This window comes from Amblyomma maculatum, chromosome 1, assembly GCF_055883805.1.
Source record: "Amblyomma maculatum isolate TAMU_Amacu chromosome 1, ASM5588380v1, whole genome shotgun sequence".
NCBI lineage: Eukaryota > Metazoa > Arthropoda > Arachnida > Ixodida > Ixodidae > Amblyomma > Amblyomma maculatum.
The window spans coordinates 477,411,826-477,428,071 of record NC_139344.1 but is presented as its reverse complement, the minus strand read 5'-3'; the positions used below and the strand labels follow the sequence as shown (position 1 = coordinate 477,428,071).

Below are 16,246 nucleotides of genomic sequence, written 5' to 3'. Positions count from 1 at the left end.
GGTCTGGGCCAATGATGCGTGGCGCCGGTGGTCATGTAATGATGCCGATTGGCATGTGCACTTGCCGCATAGAGATGTGCGGTTTTACTTTCACTGGCACATTTGCAGTATTACAAGAATGCTGCAAAGATCTGATTCTCGGCATGGATTTTCTTCAAGAGTATGGTGCTGTTATAGACCTACGGGAGCAGCTCATGGTATCGTTTTCAACCAAGCGAGCTGTTGATAGCACCACGGACTTCCGGAAACGATGTTGCGCGTCTGTGACGACCACATAACGATCCCTCCGCGTGCGAGCAAGTTCGTCACAGTCGAATGTGATCACAGCACCGGCACGCGCGGCATTGCTGAAGCTAACATGTCACTGCTTCTAACTCGACAAGTCTGTGCAGCTCGGGGCCTTGTCGAACTTGTCCGTGGCCAAGCCGAAGTGCTAGTGACAAACTTCACATGTGAACCCCAACATTTGACGGCGAACACGACGGTCGCTTATTTTGAAGAACTTGGAGAATCTACAGGCCAGTACGCTTTATCCAACACGTCAGACCTCGACAATGCGACGCCTACAGCCATTCAGACTGATGTGAATCCGCACCTCTTGCCCAGTGAGAAACGCTGCATAGAGAATCTTGTCAATTCGTTTCGCGATTGTTTTGCATCAACCTCCAAGGTCCGACAGACGCCACTAACGAAGCATCGAATTATAGTTGCCGATGACCAACGTCCACTATGTCAGCGTCCTTACCGGGTGTCTTCAAAAGAACGTGATGCCATCCGCCGCCAAATAACTAAAATGCTCCAGGACGACGTTATCCAACCGTCGGCGAGGCCCTGGTCTTCGCCTGTTGTCCTCGTCGCGAAGAAGGATGGAACCTTGAGGTTCTGCTTGGATTACAGACGCCTCAACAACGTCACGAAAAAAGATGTGTACCCCCTGCCACGCATAGACGATTCCCTCGATCGCCTTCGCCATGCCACTTACTTTTCGTCCCTTGACCTCCGCAGTGGATATTGGCAAATAGAGATTGGCGAGCGAGACCGTGAGAAGACCGCTTTTATTACGCCGGACGGTTTGTATGAATTTAAAGTGCTCCCGTTTGGCCTGTGTTCGGCCCCTGCCACATTTTAGCGAATGATGGACACTGTACTCTCTGGTCTGAAGTGGAAGTCATGCCTCGTATATCTCGACGACGTTGTGATTTTCTCGGACACGTTCGACGAGCACCTGAAACGTTTGCGCGCTGTCTTCGAGGCCATCCGATCTGCCGGTCTCTCTCTAAAACCCGAAAAATGCCACTTTGCTTTTAACGAGCTGAAATTTCTCGGCAGCGCTCGAGGTGTTAGTCCAGACCCAGAGAAGACGGCCGCTGTCTCTTCATTCCCCAAACCAGCGGATAAACGAAGCTTGCGTCGATTTCTTGCCCTTACAAAAATGTCTATGATCAGTTTATGCGATGTCTTTAGACAATATGATCATAGAAGCTATCGACCATCAAAAGAAAGTCTTTAGAACACGTATGATCTATGTATGACCTCCCTTCCGACAACTGGCCACCGTGATTGAATAGAATGTATTTAGATAGGACGTATTTATACCTCCTATGATTAGCCTATTGATAGCGTATATGGAAACTGTAACGACTGTGTTCCGATAAATGGCCACCGTTATTTTAAAGAATCGTGTTCATACAAAGTATTAATATCTTGTGTTATGCTAACTATATTTCAAGTGTCCAATAATAATGTGTATTGTACTCACTGTTCACATGCGTGTAATATTTCATGAAAAGTGAGAGTGGTGAAAGAAACAGATGCAAATTCATACCTTCATTTATTGCACAAACCCTTGACACAGAAACACTTGGTTTCCGATGGCAATGACATTGTGTGTTTGATGTAGAAGCCATATCAAATTTATCATGGTGTCACCTAGAAAAGAAATATACATGCTCAAAATTTCTCTGCCAATTTCACACGCTTTGTGCTAGCATCATACACATCTCTCTTCACTCAGATGCCTTTTTCCTCAAAATATACTAACTGGTTTCCAACTACTTTCTGTACAAACTAGTACCTGCAAAACACGCTCAGGAGATAGAGACTATTGCTGTGTTTAGTTGTATTCCTTTTGATCCTCTATATCATTCGACATTAGTTTATCACAATAGGGGCCCAGGAAACAAAGGAGTGAAATTTACACGCCAGTATGTTTGGTCATCAGATAAACTCTCTCCTTTGCCATTTGCTACATCAAGCAAATACACATGTTGAGTGGCAACGTATCAGTATGTATACATACATTTTAGTGCATGCTACCAGCAAGTGATGCCACTATGCCTGTTTGCTCCCATTTTTCTTGAGTGATGCCTATGTTAGCCATAGCAGATAACACACACACCTAAGTAATTACTGAAGGAGACCGGCTACACCAAGCACCTAGGTGAATACAAGAGCAATAATAGGGAATGATGAAGTACATTATAGCTACCCTACAATATGCAGTCACACATACTTTTTGCTACATATGCAGGTAACAAGTCTCAATAGTGTATTCCCAGACAGTAAGAAAATAATAAAGCGCCACTCATGCCCATCTTTTCCTTTCAAGAGCTTGACACCAAGGTAAAATCTTTATCACATATGAAAGCAAAATTTAGAATACCTTTCTTTTATAAGAAGTCCACATGGATGCTGAAGATACAACGCTGCTACGTCCCACTGCTACTTGTCCCGGAAGTCAGGTTGCCTTGTTACTTGTCGGCACAGACCACGGCAACAGGCTGTCTCCAGATATGGTCAAATGACCATATCTGGAGAACACTAGTCAGAACAGCAGGAAGAAAGATTTTTTGAACAATAAAGGAAAAGTCAAATGCACAAGTAAAAGAAACATAGGAGGAGTATTTCATATGGTTGCTGAGTGACGGCATGAAAAGCCCAGAATTGCAAACGAAATGCTCCACTGAGAAAAATTACATAATCATAAAATACATAAATACATATTAATCTAGGTAATCTCAGGAATAGTGGCAAGTCTTATGTAGGCACTATCTTTTAGAGATACGTGGAAAGACAAGTCAGATGGGGTGGTAAAAAATGACTGGTTTGGTTTATGTGGTTTAACATCCCAAAGTAACCCAGGCTATGAGAGATGCTGTAGGGGAGAACTTCAGAGCGTTCGACGAGCTGGGGCTCTTTAACGTGCACTGACATCGCACAGGACATGAATGCCTTTTTGCTTCAATTTTGAGCTTACTGCTGAACTGGTCGTACTCAAAATAGGTTGGCGCTACTTTTATTTAAATTTAGACAAGGTACTTTTGAGGATACAAGACTTGCATGTGTCCCAGACACATTCAGGGAGACACGTTAGCCCTGTACAAAGGCTTAAAACGTGGAGAGCTTGTCTCATTAAAACGCACCCGGCCCCGCATAATCACATTTTGGTACCTAGTGTTGCCTGCTTTGGCTCGTCAAAAGTAGGCTACCGACAATAGGAGCTAAATTATTTCATCCTTAAAAAATCATGCAGCTTACTGCTGGAATATGCAGTCACACATAATTTTTGCTACATATGCAGTTAACAAGTCGTAATAGTGTATTCCCGAGAGTAAGAAATCAAGAAAGTGCCATTCATGTCCATCCTTTCTTTCAAGAGCTTGTCACCAAGGTAAAATCTTGATCACATATGAAAGTCAAATATAGGAGAAATACCTGTCTTTTATAAGAAATCCACATGGATGCTGAAGAAACCATGCACCTACGTCCCACTGCTACTTGTCCCGGAAGTCAGGTTGCCTAGTTTTTACTTGTCGGCACAGACCACGGCAACAGGGAGTCTCCAGATATGGCTCAATGAAGCATCAAGAGGACTGCATATGCATACGAGAACGCTAGTCAGAACAGCAGGAAGAAAGTTATTTTGAATAATAAAAAAAGGAAAAGCCAAATGCACAAGTAACAGAAACAAACAAGGAATACTTCATATGTTGCTGAGTAACAGCATAAAAATAGAAGCACAGAATTAGAAATACAATGCTCCACAGAGGCAAACTACAGTAAAATGCTTGTGCACAAAATTCTCTTCTAGAGTTCAAGATTCAGTGATATATGCAAGGGGTTACGTTTATCTATTGTGCATGCATACGGTACTATAGGAACACATTACTGTCTGGGAAGTCAACCTCTACACCACCAGGTATCAAACTATTTCAGAAGTTTCTGAAAGATTTCTATGCAATGACAGGAAGATCTTTCACTATCAAACACAGTTGCAAACAACACTAAAATCTAATGAGCCCATGTATGTTTCTCTTAAAAATGTGCGGACGAAGGAAATGTAGTTGCTGCTCCTTTTATTTATTTACTTGTAACTTAATACTGCATCATTTCCAGCTATAGCATGCGTGAACACAATGCAAACAAACAATAGAGGTGAGCAAGCTTATCTAAAGATTTAGAATGACTTTTTGTAATAAAATGAACAGAAATCATTTAACTAGCCATTTACAGGAGACAATGCATGTACTAAAGCAGAGCTGCACAGATTTAAGAGCCTTAAAAGCTCTAGCAAAACACCCTTCTTGTCACTGTTGCCTTTTCACAAACACTACAGGCTGGCCGAGAGCTTGTTTAGATACAATACCTCTAATTATCGCATTCAAACTGATCACTTTTTCAAATACATTGATAAACACAGGTACACATGGCTGAACTTTCAAAACATCATCTGTTGGACAAAACCCTCATTATACTCTTGGATAGGTCTGATAATAAAGATCAGCATGGCGAACAGCCATTCGGCGCTTCCATGCGCTATGCAAGCTTAATAGCCTTATCATATCTTACAGAACACTGTTGTAATTTTCAACACCTGAGAACCAAATTCCATGGGGGTTTAAAGGGACATCTTTGAACAAAGTTCACTGTAGGATATTGCCCCCAAAAAACCCAATCACAACAATCTATAAACACATGTTCGACAGCTTCTGGCTTTCTGCACAGAATACAGTTCACACCACATGGCAGAAAGATCTCTCTCTGCCATCTATGTTTATCCAGGCAGAACCCAAGCATGCAATTTAAAAAAGAAGATTTTAGCAGGCTGTAAAGGCATTCGTTTTACATGTTAGGATGCATTATTATTTGATAAACACAAATGGGCCGCCACACTGATACTTCCCTTCGTCTTGCAGCCCACCCCTTCTGTAACAAGCCCCCTCATGTTTGCAGAACTCAAAAACACACAAAACAAACAAAAAATGTTCTCCAACAGATAAGTATCAACATATTACTTTTGTTATTGCTAGTAACTATTTGGCTCTAGGGTTAACGATGCATTTATTTAGGTTGTGAATAAAATGAGTTCGGAAGTTATTTGCAAATCTTGGTGACTAGCAAGAAAGTAAATATTTTTGTATATGTTGCTTTGAGCAAAGTAAATGTTCTCATTTAGTCACAGAAAAACAGAATACCACTTGAACGAACGTCACTTCGACGATGTATTCAGTTGTACGAACTTTATTAAATCCCCCCCACTGAAACTTTATTGAACACTTTATTGAGCGCATGTACTGTGGCTTTCTTGTTTCTTGTCCCTTGTTTTCGTGTTCGCGCTGTTTATATCAATAATGAATAAGTACCAACTCGCCCAACAAAGTATCTTGGTATGCAAACGCACTTCATTTTAACAAACTTCAGTTATTGCTCATTTCATTTCAACGAACATTTTCCGCGGTGCTATCCTGTGTATTCAAAGTCATACTGAGCGCTAAAAAAAGCATAGTCCGCACTCTTTGTAGCATATTTTTATGTTAAGAACCACTCTTCATAATCCCGTGAAGAAAAGTGGCCGTTATTTACCTTTAAAGTGAATTGGCTGTCTAAACTAGCTTGTAACCGATGAATCCATATCTGTCTTTGCACGCTTAATTAGCTGTACAGTCATAGCCAGTCAAAGCCAGATCTTCAGCCCTACTAGGCCCTTATGCTCCAAGAATTGCGAATGTGTGCATTTTGGTTAACCATGATCTGCTTGGAGAAAATGAAAGCCTTTTCTCCTCAGCAGGCCGTTGTGATAGGCAAGATTCTCAGGAGCTTCCACAGTAATCGAGTTCAAAACCACTATAGTCTTTTCAAAAGTGCTGCAAAAGGTTACGCATTCTTCACTTGCAAATCAGCGCAGTGACAAATAAATATGCTCACATAAGATTTGAACAACCTAAAAATCTGTGACAGATTTTCTCTTCTTGGGCTCCAAGATTACCTCGGAAGGAGACTGCAGCCATGAAATTAGGAGACGCCTGCTTCTGGGAAAGAGAGCAATGGTTAGCCTTGACCGCCTAGTAAAGAGCAGAGACATTAGTCTGTCAACGAAGATCCGTATAACTCGTGCTATGGTCTTTCCAGTTGTGATGTATGGATGCGAGAGTTGGACTGTGAGAAAGGCTGACCGCCGAAGAATTGACGCGTTTGAATTGTGGTGCTGGCAAAGACTCTTGAGAGTTCCTTGGACTGCCAGAAGATCAAATCAGTCGATATTGTCGACCATAAACCCTGACTGCTCATTGGAGGGTCAAATTCTAAAGTTAAAGCTCAGCTACTTTGGTCATCTGATGAGAAGAGAGGAGTCGCCGGAGAAAGATTTGTTGGGAAAGGTTGAGGGTCGCCGGAGAAGTCGTAGGCAGCGAACGCGATGGTTAGATGGCATCCTCGAGGCACTGCAGATGAAGTTATGTGATGTTAGGAAGATAGTGAGAGACCGGGAAGCGTGGCGTGACATGGTCCATAGGGTCACGAAGAGTCAGACACGACTGCACTGAATATTTCTTTAAGCTAATGGAAACAATATTCCACGCATTTATTTCAGTCCAATGAACTTTCATTTCAACAAACTTTTTCCTAAGGTCCCTTGAACTTTGTTCAAGTGAAGCATCACTGTATGTGTACATACACGGCCGCTCGATGGAAGCGCACTGGAGGCGGCCTGCTACATCGCCCGAAACCGGCGGGAGGCGCCTACTTCCAGTCGCCACCGCCATGGCGCCACCGTTCGGGGACAGCCGCGCGCGCAGAGCTGCGCCTGGCTGCGCTTGGAGCAAGGCGTCGGCTAGGTAGAAGCCTTTTATTTTAAGGATATAACAGCTCCGCTTTACACAGTATGGCAACACGAATTAGTATATACTGTCATGTCTAGTGTGACCGTGTCAGCACTTAGCGCTTGCTCGGCAAGGATGTATACTGGAGTGTACCCTGATAAACTTATAGTGACGGTAGTTCAAGACCACTAGATTGGAGAGCTCGCATTACCGTGATGTTGCATTCGGATCTAGTTCTTTGTCACATGAAAATGTGAACAATTCGAAGCTGTTCAGCTGCCATGGTAGCATAATGCATAACCACTTGATTAACTATGTCGCGAATTTCGTGTGTCATTTTCATACCATTTACTCATTCCTGCATACAGCTTTTATACACAAATTGATGTCAACCTGTCCTAAGCTTCCAGCGCTATCCAATAAAAAATGTCCTACTATGAGCAACCTCTGTGAAAATGCGACATGTAACCAACCTTTCTATCTCATTCTGACAAATAATGCTACGGTTGAAATATGAAGGTGTTTATTAGATTAAATCTAGATGATAACCTGGGATCTTCGACTCATTTGGAGACCTTAAACTTTGCACGCCAGAACACTATCCGTCATGGCTTCCCGCATTTTGCATGACCGGACAAAGTAAGCGCGTTTGATAGAGCCGGTCTGCCTCAAGGTGCTAGGTATATGCGCCGAAAGTTTTTATTACTATTTTTATTGGCTGCTGGCAAACCCATACAATTTTGCTGGTTCGTAATTTTCAATGAAAGAACGCGCATCGAGTCTTCCTGTTGTGAAACTCTTAGCTGCGATCACAAGAATGTTCACGCTTCAGAGCGCAACTTCAGCCGAGATTCAGCGAGCAGTCGAGTACGCTTATTTATTGGCCACACAAAAGAAAGGAAGAAAATTACCAATCGCAGACGGAAAACCTTTCTTGTGAGAGTTTTGTGCCATAGCCATAAACGCGCTCCACTGTTGAGTTGACATTTCCAGCCCAGCTCGCTATCAGTGGGGGCAGCAACTTAACGATATCTTGCATAGCGCCTTAGCATGGACACGATCATTGTTTTTATAGATTAGCTGCAGGTACTGTGTAGGGAGAAAACAATGATGAAATCAAAAGTTTACACAACTTGCTACTTCGCCGGACCTCTTCAGACTTCATCATACTGTTAATGAAGGGGCTCGTAAGCTGACAAAGCTTGATTACCTCCTTTGCGGGGTAAATCAAGCCTCCATTGTCCTTGGTTTTCATTAACCTGTAACTGGTCCAGTTGACTCATATTTCCTGCAACAGGCTCTTGCATGACTGACATGTCGCCTCAAAACCATTATCAAATATCACATAAATTAAGCAACAACCTGGTAGTGATAAACAAAACTTCAGTCTTCTTGAGGAGCCTCGTTAGAGTGTCCGCACTTTGCTACCTGCTTATTCACGGTATCCCGTAAATGCTGCCTCGGTCGCATATCATTAGAATGCAGCCATAAGCCACCGCATTGTATGAAATAGCACCCTACACATAGCTATATAAAGACCCTCTTTACCGAAGCCGTACGAACGTGCCCTGCAGGAGTATAGTGTGCCTGACTTTGGATCTAAGGGTCCCGCTTTCAATAATTCCCATTTCACCCTTACATCTTATTGACTCTCTCTGGTTTGTCAGCTCCTGCCATATTGAACACGTCATGTGTTCTCATTGCGCCAAATGTGTCTGGCCATATCAGCAACTTAAGTGCCTCTTACCAGAGAGGTGTTTTCCGACTTTCCGCCGACAGAGCGGGCGCCGGAGTTTCTGTGGAACGTGGCTTTTCATTTTATCGCATCGGCTCAAACAGTCTCAAGAGTATAAACAAATGTTGTATGCACAGGCTCCTTTACTTGCAAGGCCACTCAGACTAGCGCGGCAAAATTTAGAACAAATTGAATGCTTATATAAAAAAACAATTCGTAGCGTTTTCTGATATGTCCTCGCAACATAATCTGCGAGAAAAGCTTCTGGTGCTATGTCATCGTGTTCATCTGCTTCACAACACATCGTTAAAAATTCTTGTTCACTGGCCAGTTCCCTGGTAACTAAATAGGTTAAACAACGTGACGGGAACACAGGAAAAGAGGACGACACACCTAGTGCGGTTGTGCCGTCTTCTTCTCCTGTGTTCCCGTCACGTTGTTTGCATGGTTAACCTATAATTAATCACCAACAAGTCCAATCTACTGTCCCTTGTAGCAAATTCAATGGCAGCTGATAGGGCATTATGCTTTAGCATCTGGACTTTTTAACCTCAGCGCCGCTTTCATTTCAGAGGAAGCGAGTGCATTTCCACTTCTCGCTGCTGTCTTTGCCTGAAGCGAGTTCAGAAAATAAAATTAGAGGGTCTCTTAGATGTCTCTTAAGTGGAGGACGGCGAAAGCCTACCCTTCTCCTATCATTTGCCTCTCATCGTTTGCCACAGTTCATTTCAAGTCGTCGTTTAATATATTGGTCGTTTCCCTGTCATGATGAGTCTGCCTGCGTAGTCACTGTAGCCCTTATCACTCATATCTAAGCAGGTTACTCATTTAGAACCAGCGGAGGTCATTACATGTCGTGGCTTCACATATTGGTTATTTCGTGGTCATTAACAGTAATGATGGGTCATGCCTAGCTATTATAGTCATTACCACACATCCCTAAGCACTTTTACTAATTTCAGTCACAACTGAACTAATAAATTATGGTCATTACATGTCGTAGTTTGATATACTGGTCATTACAAATCATTTTAGTCATTATTAACCTTTATTAGTCATTACCATTAGTCATTACCTATATAAATGTCTATTTATAACTTTTATTGTTTACCTATCACCATCAATCATTTTCATTCTTAATCTCCCTCCTTGCACGTCCGCTTTTGCGACTGACACACCAGTGCACAAATGCGACCCAGAGATTAAAGGCACAGCTTATGCGCACAGATTTTCGCTCCATGAGCCTGGAATGGCCTTCGCCTTAAAAAACAAACGCATACCGTCTCCACGTTAACATGGTTGCACACGCGCACACAAAAAAAAGTTTGCGTTTACCACGCAGACGCGAGGCGAACGCGCCCAGAAAGGAAGCAAACCGCGCGCTCAGAGCCGGCGACCCCGGCGGCGATGTGTCCCCGAACAGTGGCGCCCTCAGCAGAAATAGCGGGCGCAACTGTAAACTCCCCAAGGACGCGCTTGCCCATTGACGGCGGCGCGACGCAGCAGGCCGCACCCAGTGCGCTTCCATCGAGCGGCCGTGGTACATATGCTGAGGCAGTCTAAATAAAGAGTAACTGAATGTCAGCATGAACATGCACACATATGCACAGTGCAGTCAGCTATATTATGAAACCATGTTTGTCACTGAGCTATTAAAACACAGGTTTACTCAATTTTGCCTCAACTAGAAATAGTAGGTACTACTGCAATAAAACAGCTAAGTATATCTCCTGTTTTAAAGCTCTGAAGAGGCCACGAAAAATTTTCTTTAGTGCAGACTATGAGCAAGATTCACCAACACGTCAGTCTTGCGCTAAAAACACAGCAAGAGTCATATAACAACACCGAGCTGGTTTCAAGCTTTGCTTTAATGAAGCCTGTTACACATCCGCCCTTTATACTCTCAAAAGAAAACAATAAATGCAAGAAAGCATGAACCAGTAAAAATTTTACAGTTATAAAGCAAACACATGAATGCAAAAAACATCAGCATGTGATACCTACCAATTCAATGTCTCCATTACAGGAAGGATGCTTTAGGGCAGGGCACCCATGGCTGATAGAATAAACTGCCTCAACAGATTCATGACGCTGTCTGCTTCATATTCAGGCAGCACTCCCTCGATGGCAGATGAAATCTGCTGCAAAAGCAGTGTGACAATACAATTGCATCAGCTGGACTGCAAGCATTATTGCCAAACAAGCCGTAAACGCAGTAAAAGAAAGACTTCATTAAATCCATGCTTCTCAAAATCCATAACATACCATTACTTTCCCAATACTCCTAAAGAAAAGCTGTCTCAGAAAATGAATTCCTAGCAGCTCTAGGTCACATGCCATAAGTTACCAAAAAACTCGATCCTATCATCTGTTTCAATTCTGACTCTTGTCAGCAATGTCAAACATTCATAAACGAAGAACTTCCATAGTTGAAATTCACTTTTCAAAATATGCTGTTTCTCTGTCAAGCTTAAAGGTTCTTAGAAATTAAACAAAACAGAAGACTAAGTTTGAAAGCTCTAATCACTTAATTCACAGCCAATTGTTAGCTTGACCCACATCACTTGCCACGCCTCCGTAAAAAAAAAAAAAAAAAAAAAAACGTTGGGGCTTAAATAAACAATACGTACTGACCTACTGAGGACACAAATATAACTATTACTGTGTTGGAGTCTGCGAATTGTTATTAATAAAATGATATATCACCCCCCTCCCCACCCCAATCTGTGCTTACTCGAAAGGAAAGCTTAAAATACAGTATAATTTTAAGCGCAAAAGTCGTTGCTTATGGACTATTCCAATCAACATCGAATTACTGGCTCTATGTGCAAATAACTCAGCAAAGAAACCCTATAAATAAAAAAGATAGGTAGCGAGCGATCGCGCACATCTGATGGAAGATAAAAATAGCGTCTACATCACTTTTACGCAGTACAAGGCCTCTCTCAATATTTGAAGCTGACAGTTATGGCTGCGAGGCAAAACGGTTGTTTACGTTTGAATAATTGGTAAAACTCCGCAAAAAGACAACGCCTTAACTATCTGAACTTTGTTGCAAAATGATCGGAAAGAGGCCGCGGACCATCGAGGATCACTTTTCAGAACTTAACTAGGTGCTAAAAAGTCTAAACGATGAAAAATCTTCCTAGCACATTGGTCGTGCTGTGTGCAGCAAATTAAAAAATGGGTAAACGCGTGTAAGTTAAAAACTGCTCAGTTCAGAAACGTAAAATTTTCCGTGAGTATGCGCAAAGGGTTTATAAAAAAGGAATAAAAACGTTTGGCAACTTACATTGAAGATTTCTGGCAGAAACAAGTATTTTTTTCCGTGCTCGGCGTCGCCAAACGCCGCCTCCCCGAGAAGGTTTTTTGCAGGTCTTCGGTGCACGATCACGTGACACAAGCCTCTATTTTTGCAGGCATTCGGAGAGAAATCACGTGACACATGGGTGCCGTAGCCAAGCCGTAGTCTCGGCGTCCGCTCGCGCGTGTATCGTGGAGTTCGCTTATTTTTTTTTTTTAGTCGCGCTGCCGCGCTGCTCAGACGAAAGGCGGGAAGCGTGGAATGCCGAGCGAGCCCCGGTTCTGTGCGTTCGCAATCTTTTGCTGTCGTTTTTTTTCTTCCGGTGGTTTTGTGGGGTGGCTGGTACTCGAGGTGACGCAGAGACTCGGAGTGGCGAGCCCGCTTCTTCACAGCGCGCTGCATGGATCGTGTGTTTGCTTTCCTCATTGTAATGAAAACTTGAGTTGTGACCGTATGCGGGGCCACACATATTGAGTACCTGCGCATAAGTTATTTGCACACACGCCCGCTCACACACATGCAGATTTGCAGTGGCGGAAAAGATATAGCTCTCAAGACTGAGAGCATCATCCATTTATGCTAAATAAACACGAAAAACTGATTGCTGATTTGGTTACTTTTACTCGGAGACAGCTTCGTGAATATTTTGTGAAACTTTGAAGCCATCCTTTTCGGTGTATTGATGACATCACCTCGGTATTACCGTGAAATTGCGCTGTTATTCGGTAAACACATGGCTATTTTCCTTTATTTTTACTGTTGATGCTGTTCATCTCTGTAATGCCTGCAATGTTTCTGCCTGTAATGTGTTCCATGTAAACTCTCAAGCAGTTTGCAACTGCTTTCTCGCTGAGGAGCCCCCCCCCCCCTACCCCGTCCTCGGATTTGAAAATAAGATTGATTGATTGAGTGATAATTTGATTGATTGATTGATTGATTGATTGATTGATTGATTGATTGATTGATTGATTGATTGATTGATTGATTGATTGATTGATTGATTGATTGATTGATTGATTGAAGGGCGCGTAAATGCTAACGTAGCAGTCAAATCGCCAGCGCTACCTAGCTGCCGAGCAGGCTAAAGCAGTCCATACCAAACTTTAAAAAAATAAACGAAAGGAAGAAAGCGTGCAACCTGCTCTGTGATTTGCCGAGGGCAGCTCCAAGCCGTCACAGGTTTGATACCATGCTGTCTACGTTGGCAAGCCTGCCCGCTTCTCCTTTCACACCTTCCGCACTTCAAGGGGGGGGGGGGGGGGTGAAGAATGCGTGCGTGCTGCTGTGTGCTTTGCTCGCAGGACGGCTAGACACTCCCCCTCCTCCAGCTCAAAGGCGCGCGCTCCGATGGTCAAGCGCCTCCTTGCATCCTCCCCGCGCATTGGATTTGAAAGACACCTTGCAACCACCCTCTCGAGAGGGTGGCTGCAGCTAGAACTAACAACACACGGAAGGATGAATATGTTCAGCTACAGCTGGTTCATATTCCGTGGTTCTGCATGTTATTTGCTGTTAATTGTGCCGTAAGGGCGCTTAAATTATTCGCAGAGCAAGGTCAGTGCTGCGGACCGCAGGTTGCGCGGTGATATAGTTCACCAGGCTGAATGAGCGCGATGCGAAGGCAGAGAGCGTATATGCGTGTTTCTGCGGGTGCATTCTATGCCGTTATGTGTGCTAGTTCGCCCGCACCGCCCCCTTCTCTGCGCCTTCCCTCTTCCGCTCTCTTTTTTTAACATTAGCGCGCCTCCCTTCTCTACCCTTGCCCTTAGCACGCACCTCACCCAGACACCACCTCCAGCAAAAACATAACAAACCAAAGTAGATCCTGTAGAGGACTCGCTCGGTTGACGCACATGCCCAAAGGCTGCTTTGTGGTCTCGGATAACCTCCGCGAGCGAAACATACGATGGGTGCGGTCAGGAACAGATGGGCTGAGATATGGCCGCTGCCTTGCCGGGAGCTGTGGCGCAGAAGTGAATAAGTAATTGCTAACATATTGAGCGCGGCGATAGAAAATGTCAGCGACGCGGACGCCGATTTGTTTGCATAAGTGGTGGGCAGGGGCGTAGCGTGAACAGTGGGGTGGCTCGACGGCGTCTGGGCGCACAGTTCTAATCCCGATCGTGTCGAGAAAAGAAAAAAAGAAAGAGAAGTTCATTTTTTTTCTAGTGAAAGTTTTGTCCTCGTCAGGGAAAAGCACTCTCCATTTTCCAGTAATTTCGGCGCGTGAAAAGGGAAGGGGGAGGAGGGGGGGAGCTTGTTCGGTATTTTACTGAACATGTGCATATACTCAATAGTTGTGTGCATACCATCAAATAATGCTAAAGTCCCGCCCATACAGCTTCTGGGCTACGTGGATCCGAGCTTCCAGGGCGTGCGCCTCTTGGAGAGCATTGCGCGATGTAACCCGACAACAGCACACAGCGCACATTCGCCATCGTAAAGTTGGCGGCGCGGTGGCTGACGCCGTGCTGTCCGCGTTTACCTTCCATTTGTGATGTTTTAGTCTTTAATGGTGCGAGCGAGCTCGATAACAGGACTCAGTGCGTCCTCAACAAGAGCGGACGCTTGACGAAGAAATGCGCGATGAAGATAGAGTGAAATTGTAACCAGTTAAATTTTTCAAAATTTAAACTTATACATTTTTATCAATGATTCTTGCAAATTGGTCGCATCAATTCTCTTTTTCCATTTCTTTTTTTTGACAGATGTTACTCATAATAAAAATAAAAAAAGTAATCCAAATATGATTTGCAATGAACAGCATGCACTCGGTCAGTTAATTGGGACTATATACTTTCGATCTGAACATTTTGTCTGACATGCCAAATTGCTTCAATATATTGCGATAGCTGTGTATGAGTGGTATAATCACACATAATAGTCGAGGGCGTTATACGGCATCGATAAAAAAAATTGCGAAAAAGGCCGAAAAAAGGAGTTCAAAAACTCTTGAAAGGTGTTTTGACCTCGAAACAGGGCCCTGGCTACTCCCCTGCTGTATATTGACAGGCGTATACACAGAGAAGTATATTCACCTAACAACTTGCTATGTACTAACTTTATATGAACTGATCTAAATACACAAATGTAACCGTGTATGAACTTCGTATTTACACATGTCCATAGAGATTAAAAGTACGTACAATATTGATAGAGTCAATAAGGTGTTAATACAAATTCGAAAGACTGTTGACGACCATTTTTGTAAGGGCGGCCTCTGCGCGTACTATCGTCGCTTTGTTAACAATTTCTCCAAGATCGCTGAGCCTCTGACCCGCCTGACAAAAGACGCCGAGCCGTTCGTTTGGGGCCCCGACCAGGAAAACGCTTTAACGGAACTAAAATCCCGTCTCCAATGTGCGCCAATACTTGGCCACTTCGATGAAGAGGCCGACACGGAACTGCACACGGATGCCAGTAACGTTGGCCTCGGTGCGGTCCTTGTTCAGTGGCAGGACGGTGCAGAACGTGTCATTGCTTACGCCAGTCGCACTTTGTCCCGTTCCGAAGTTAATTATTCAACTACCGAAAAGGAGTGCCTCGCTGTTGTTTGGGCAGTCATGAAATTTCGTCCGTACTTGTACGGTCGCCCGTTTCGTGTCGTGAGCGACCATCACTCTCTGTGTTGGCTGGCAAACCTGAAAGATCCATCGGGTCGGCTTGCTTCATGGAGCCTTCGATTGTAAGAATTTGACGTTACAATCGTGCACAAGTCCGGCGAGAAACACAATGATACTGACTGTCTCTCCCGCGCCCCTACTCCCTGCCACGCGGACGGCTCCGACGACGATTCCGCTTTCCTCGGTGTTATCGCGACGTCCACCTTATCCCGAAAGCAGCGGGCTGACTCTGAACTTTTGCCCCTCATTGAATGCCTCGAAGGAACCGTGTCATCTCCTCCTCAGCTCTTCAGGCGCGGACTGTCGTCATTTTGCCTGCGCGATGGTGTGCTCTACAAGAAGAACTACGGTCCAACAGAAACTGCTTATCTGCTTGTAGTACCCACAACGCTACATGACGAAGTTCTTCGTGCGTGCCACGATGACCTTTCTTCCGGCCATCTCGGGTTTTCTCGCACATTGGCACGGATACGCCGAAAGTACTACT

The 16,246-nt window shown here is 44.0% G+C and overlaps 1 protein-coding gene across 1 annotated transcript in view; it reads right to left on the bottom strand.

The window, feature by feature from the left end:
* Positions 1–1,663: 1,663 nt before the first annotated feature.
* LOC146210045 (uncharacterized) overlaps positions 1,664–16,246 on the bottom strand; it is a 37,421-nt gene continuing 22,838 nt past the window's right edge. Inside the window, exons 2-6 of the mRNA XM_084581647.1 lie at positions 12,125–12,313; positions 10,837–10,973; positions 3,715–3,872; positions 2,663–2,820; positions 1,664–1,929 (exon numbers count right to left, since the gene is read on the bottom strand). Of these exons, the coding sequence (XP_084437773.1) occupies positions 10,869–10,973; positions 12,125–12,313 (294 nt within the window). The 3' untranslated portion in view covers positions 1,664–1,929; positions 2,663–2,820; positions 3,715–3,872; positions 10,837–10,868. The remainder of the gene's footprint in view (positions 1,930–2,662; positions 2,821–3,714; positions 3,873–10,836; positions 10,974–12,124; positions 12,314–16,246) is intronic.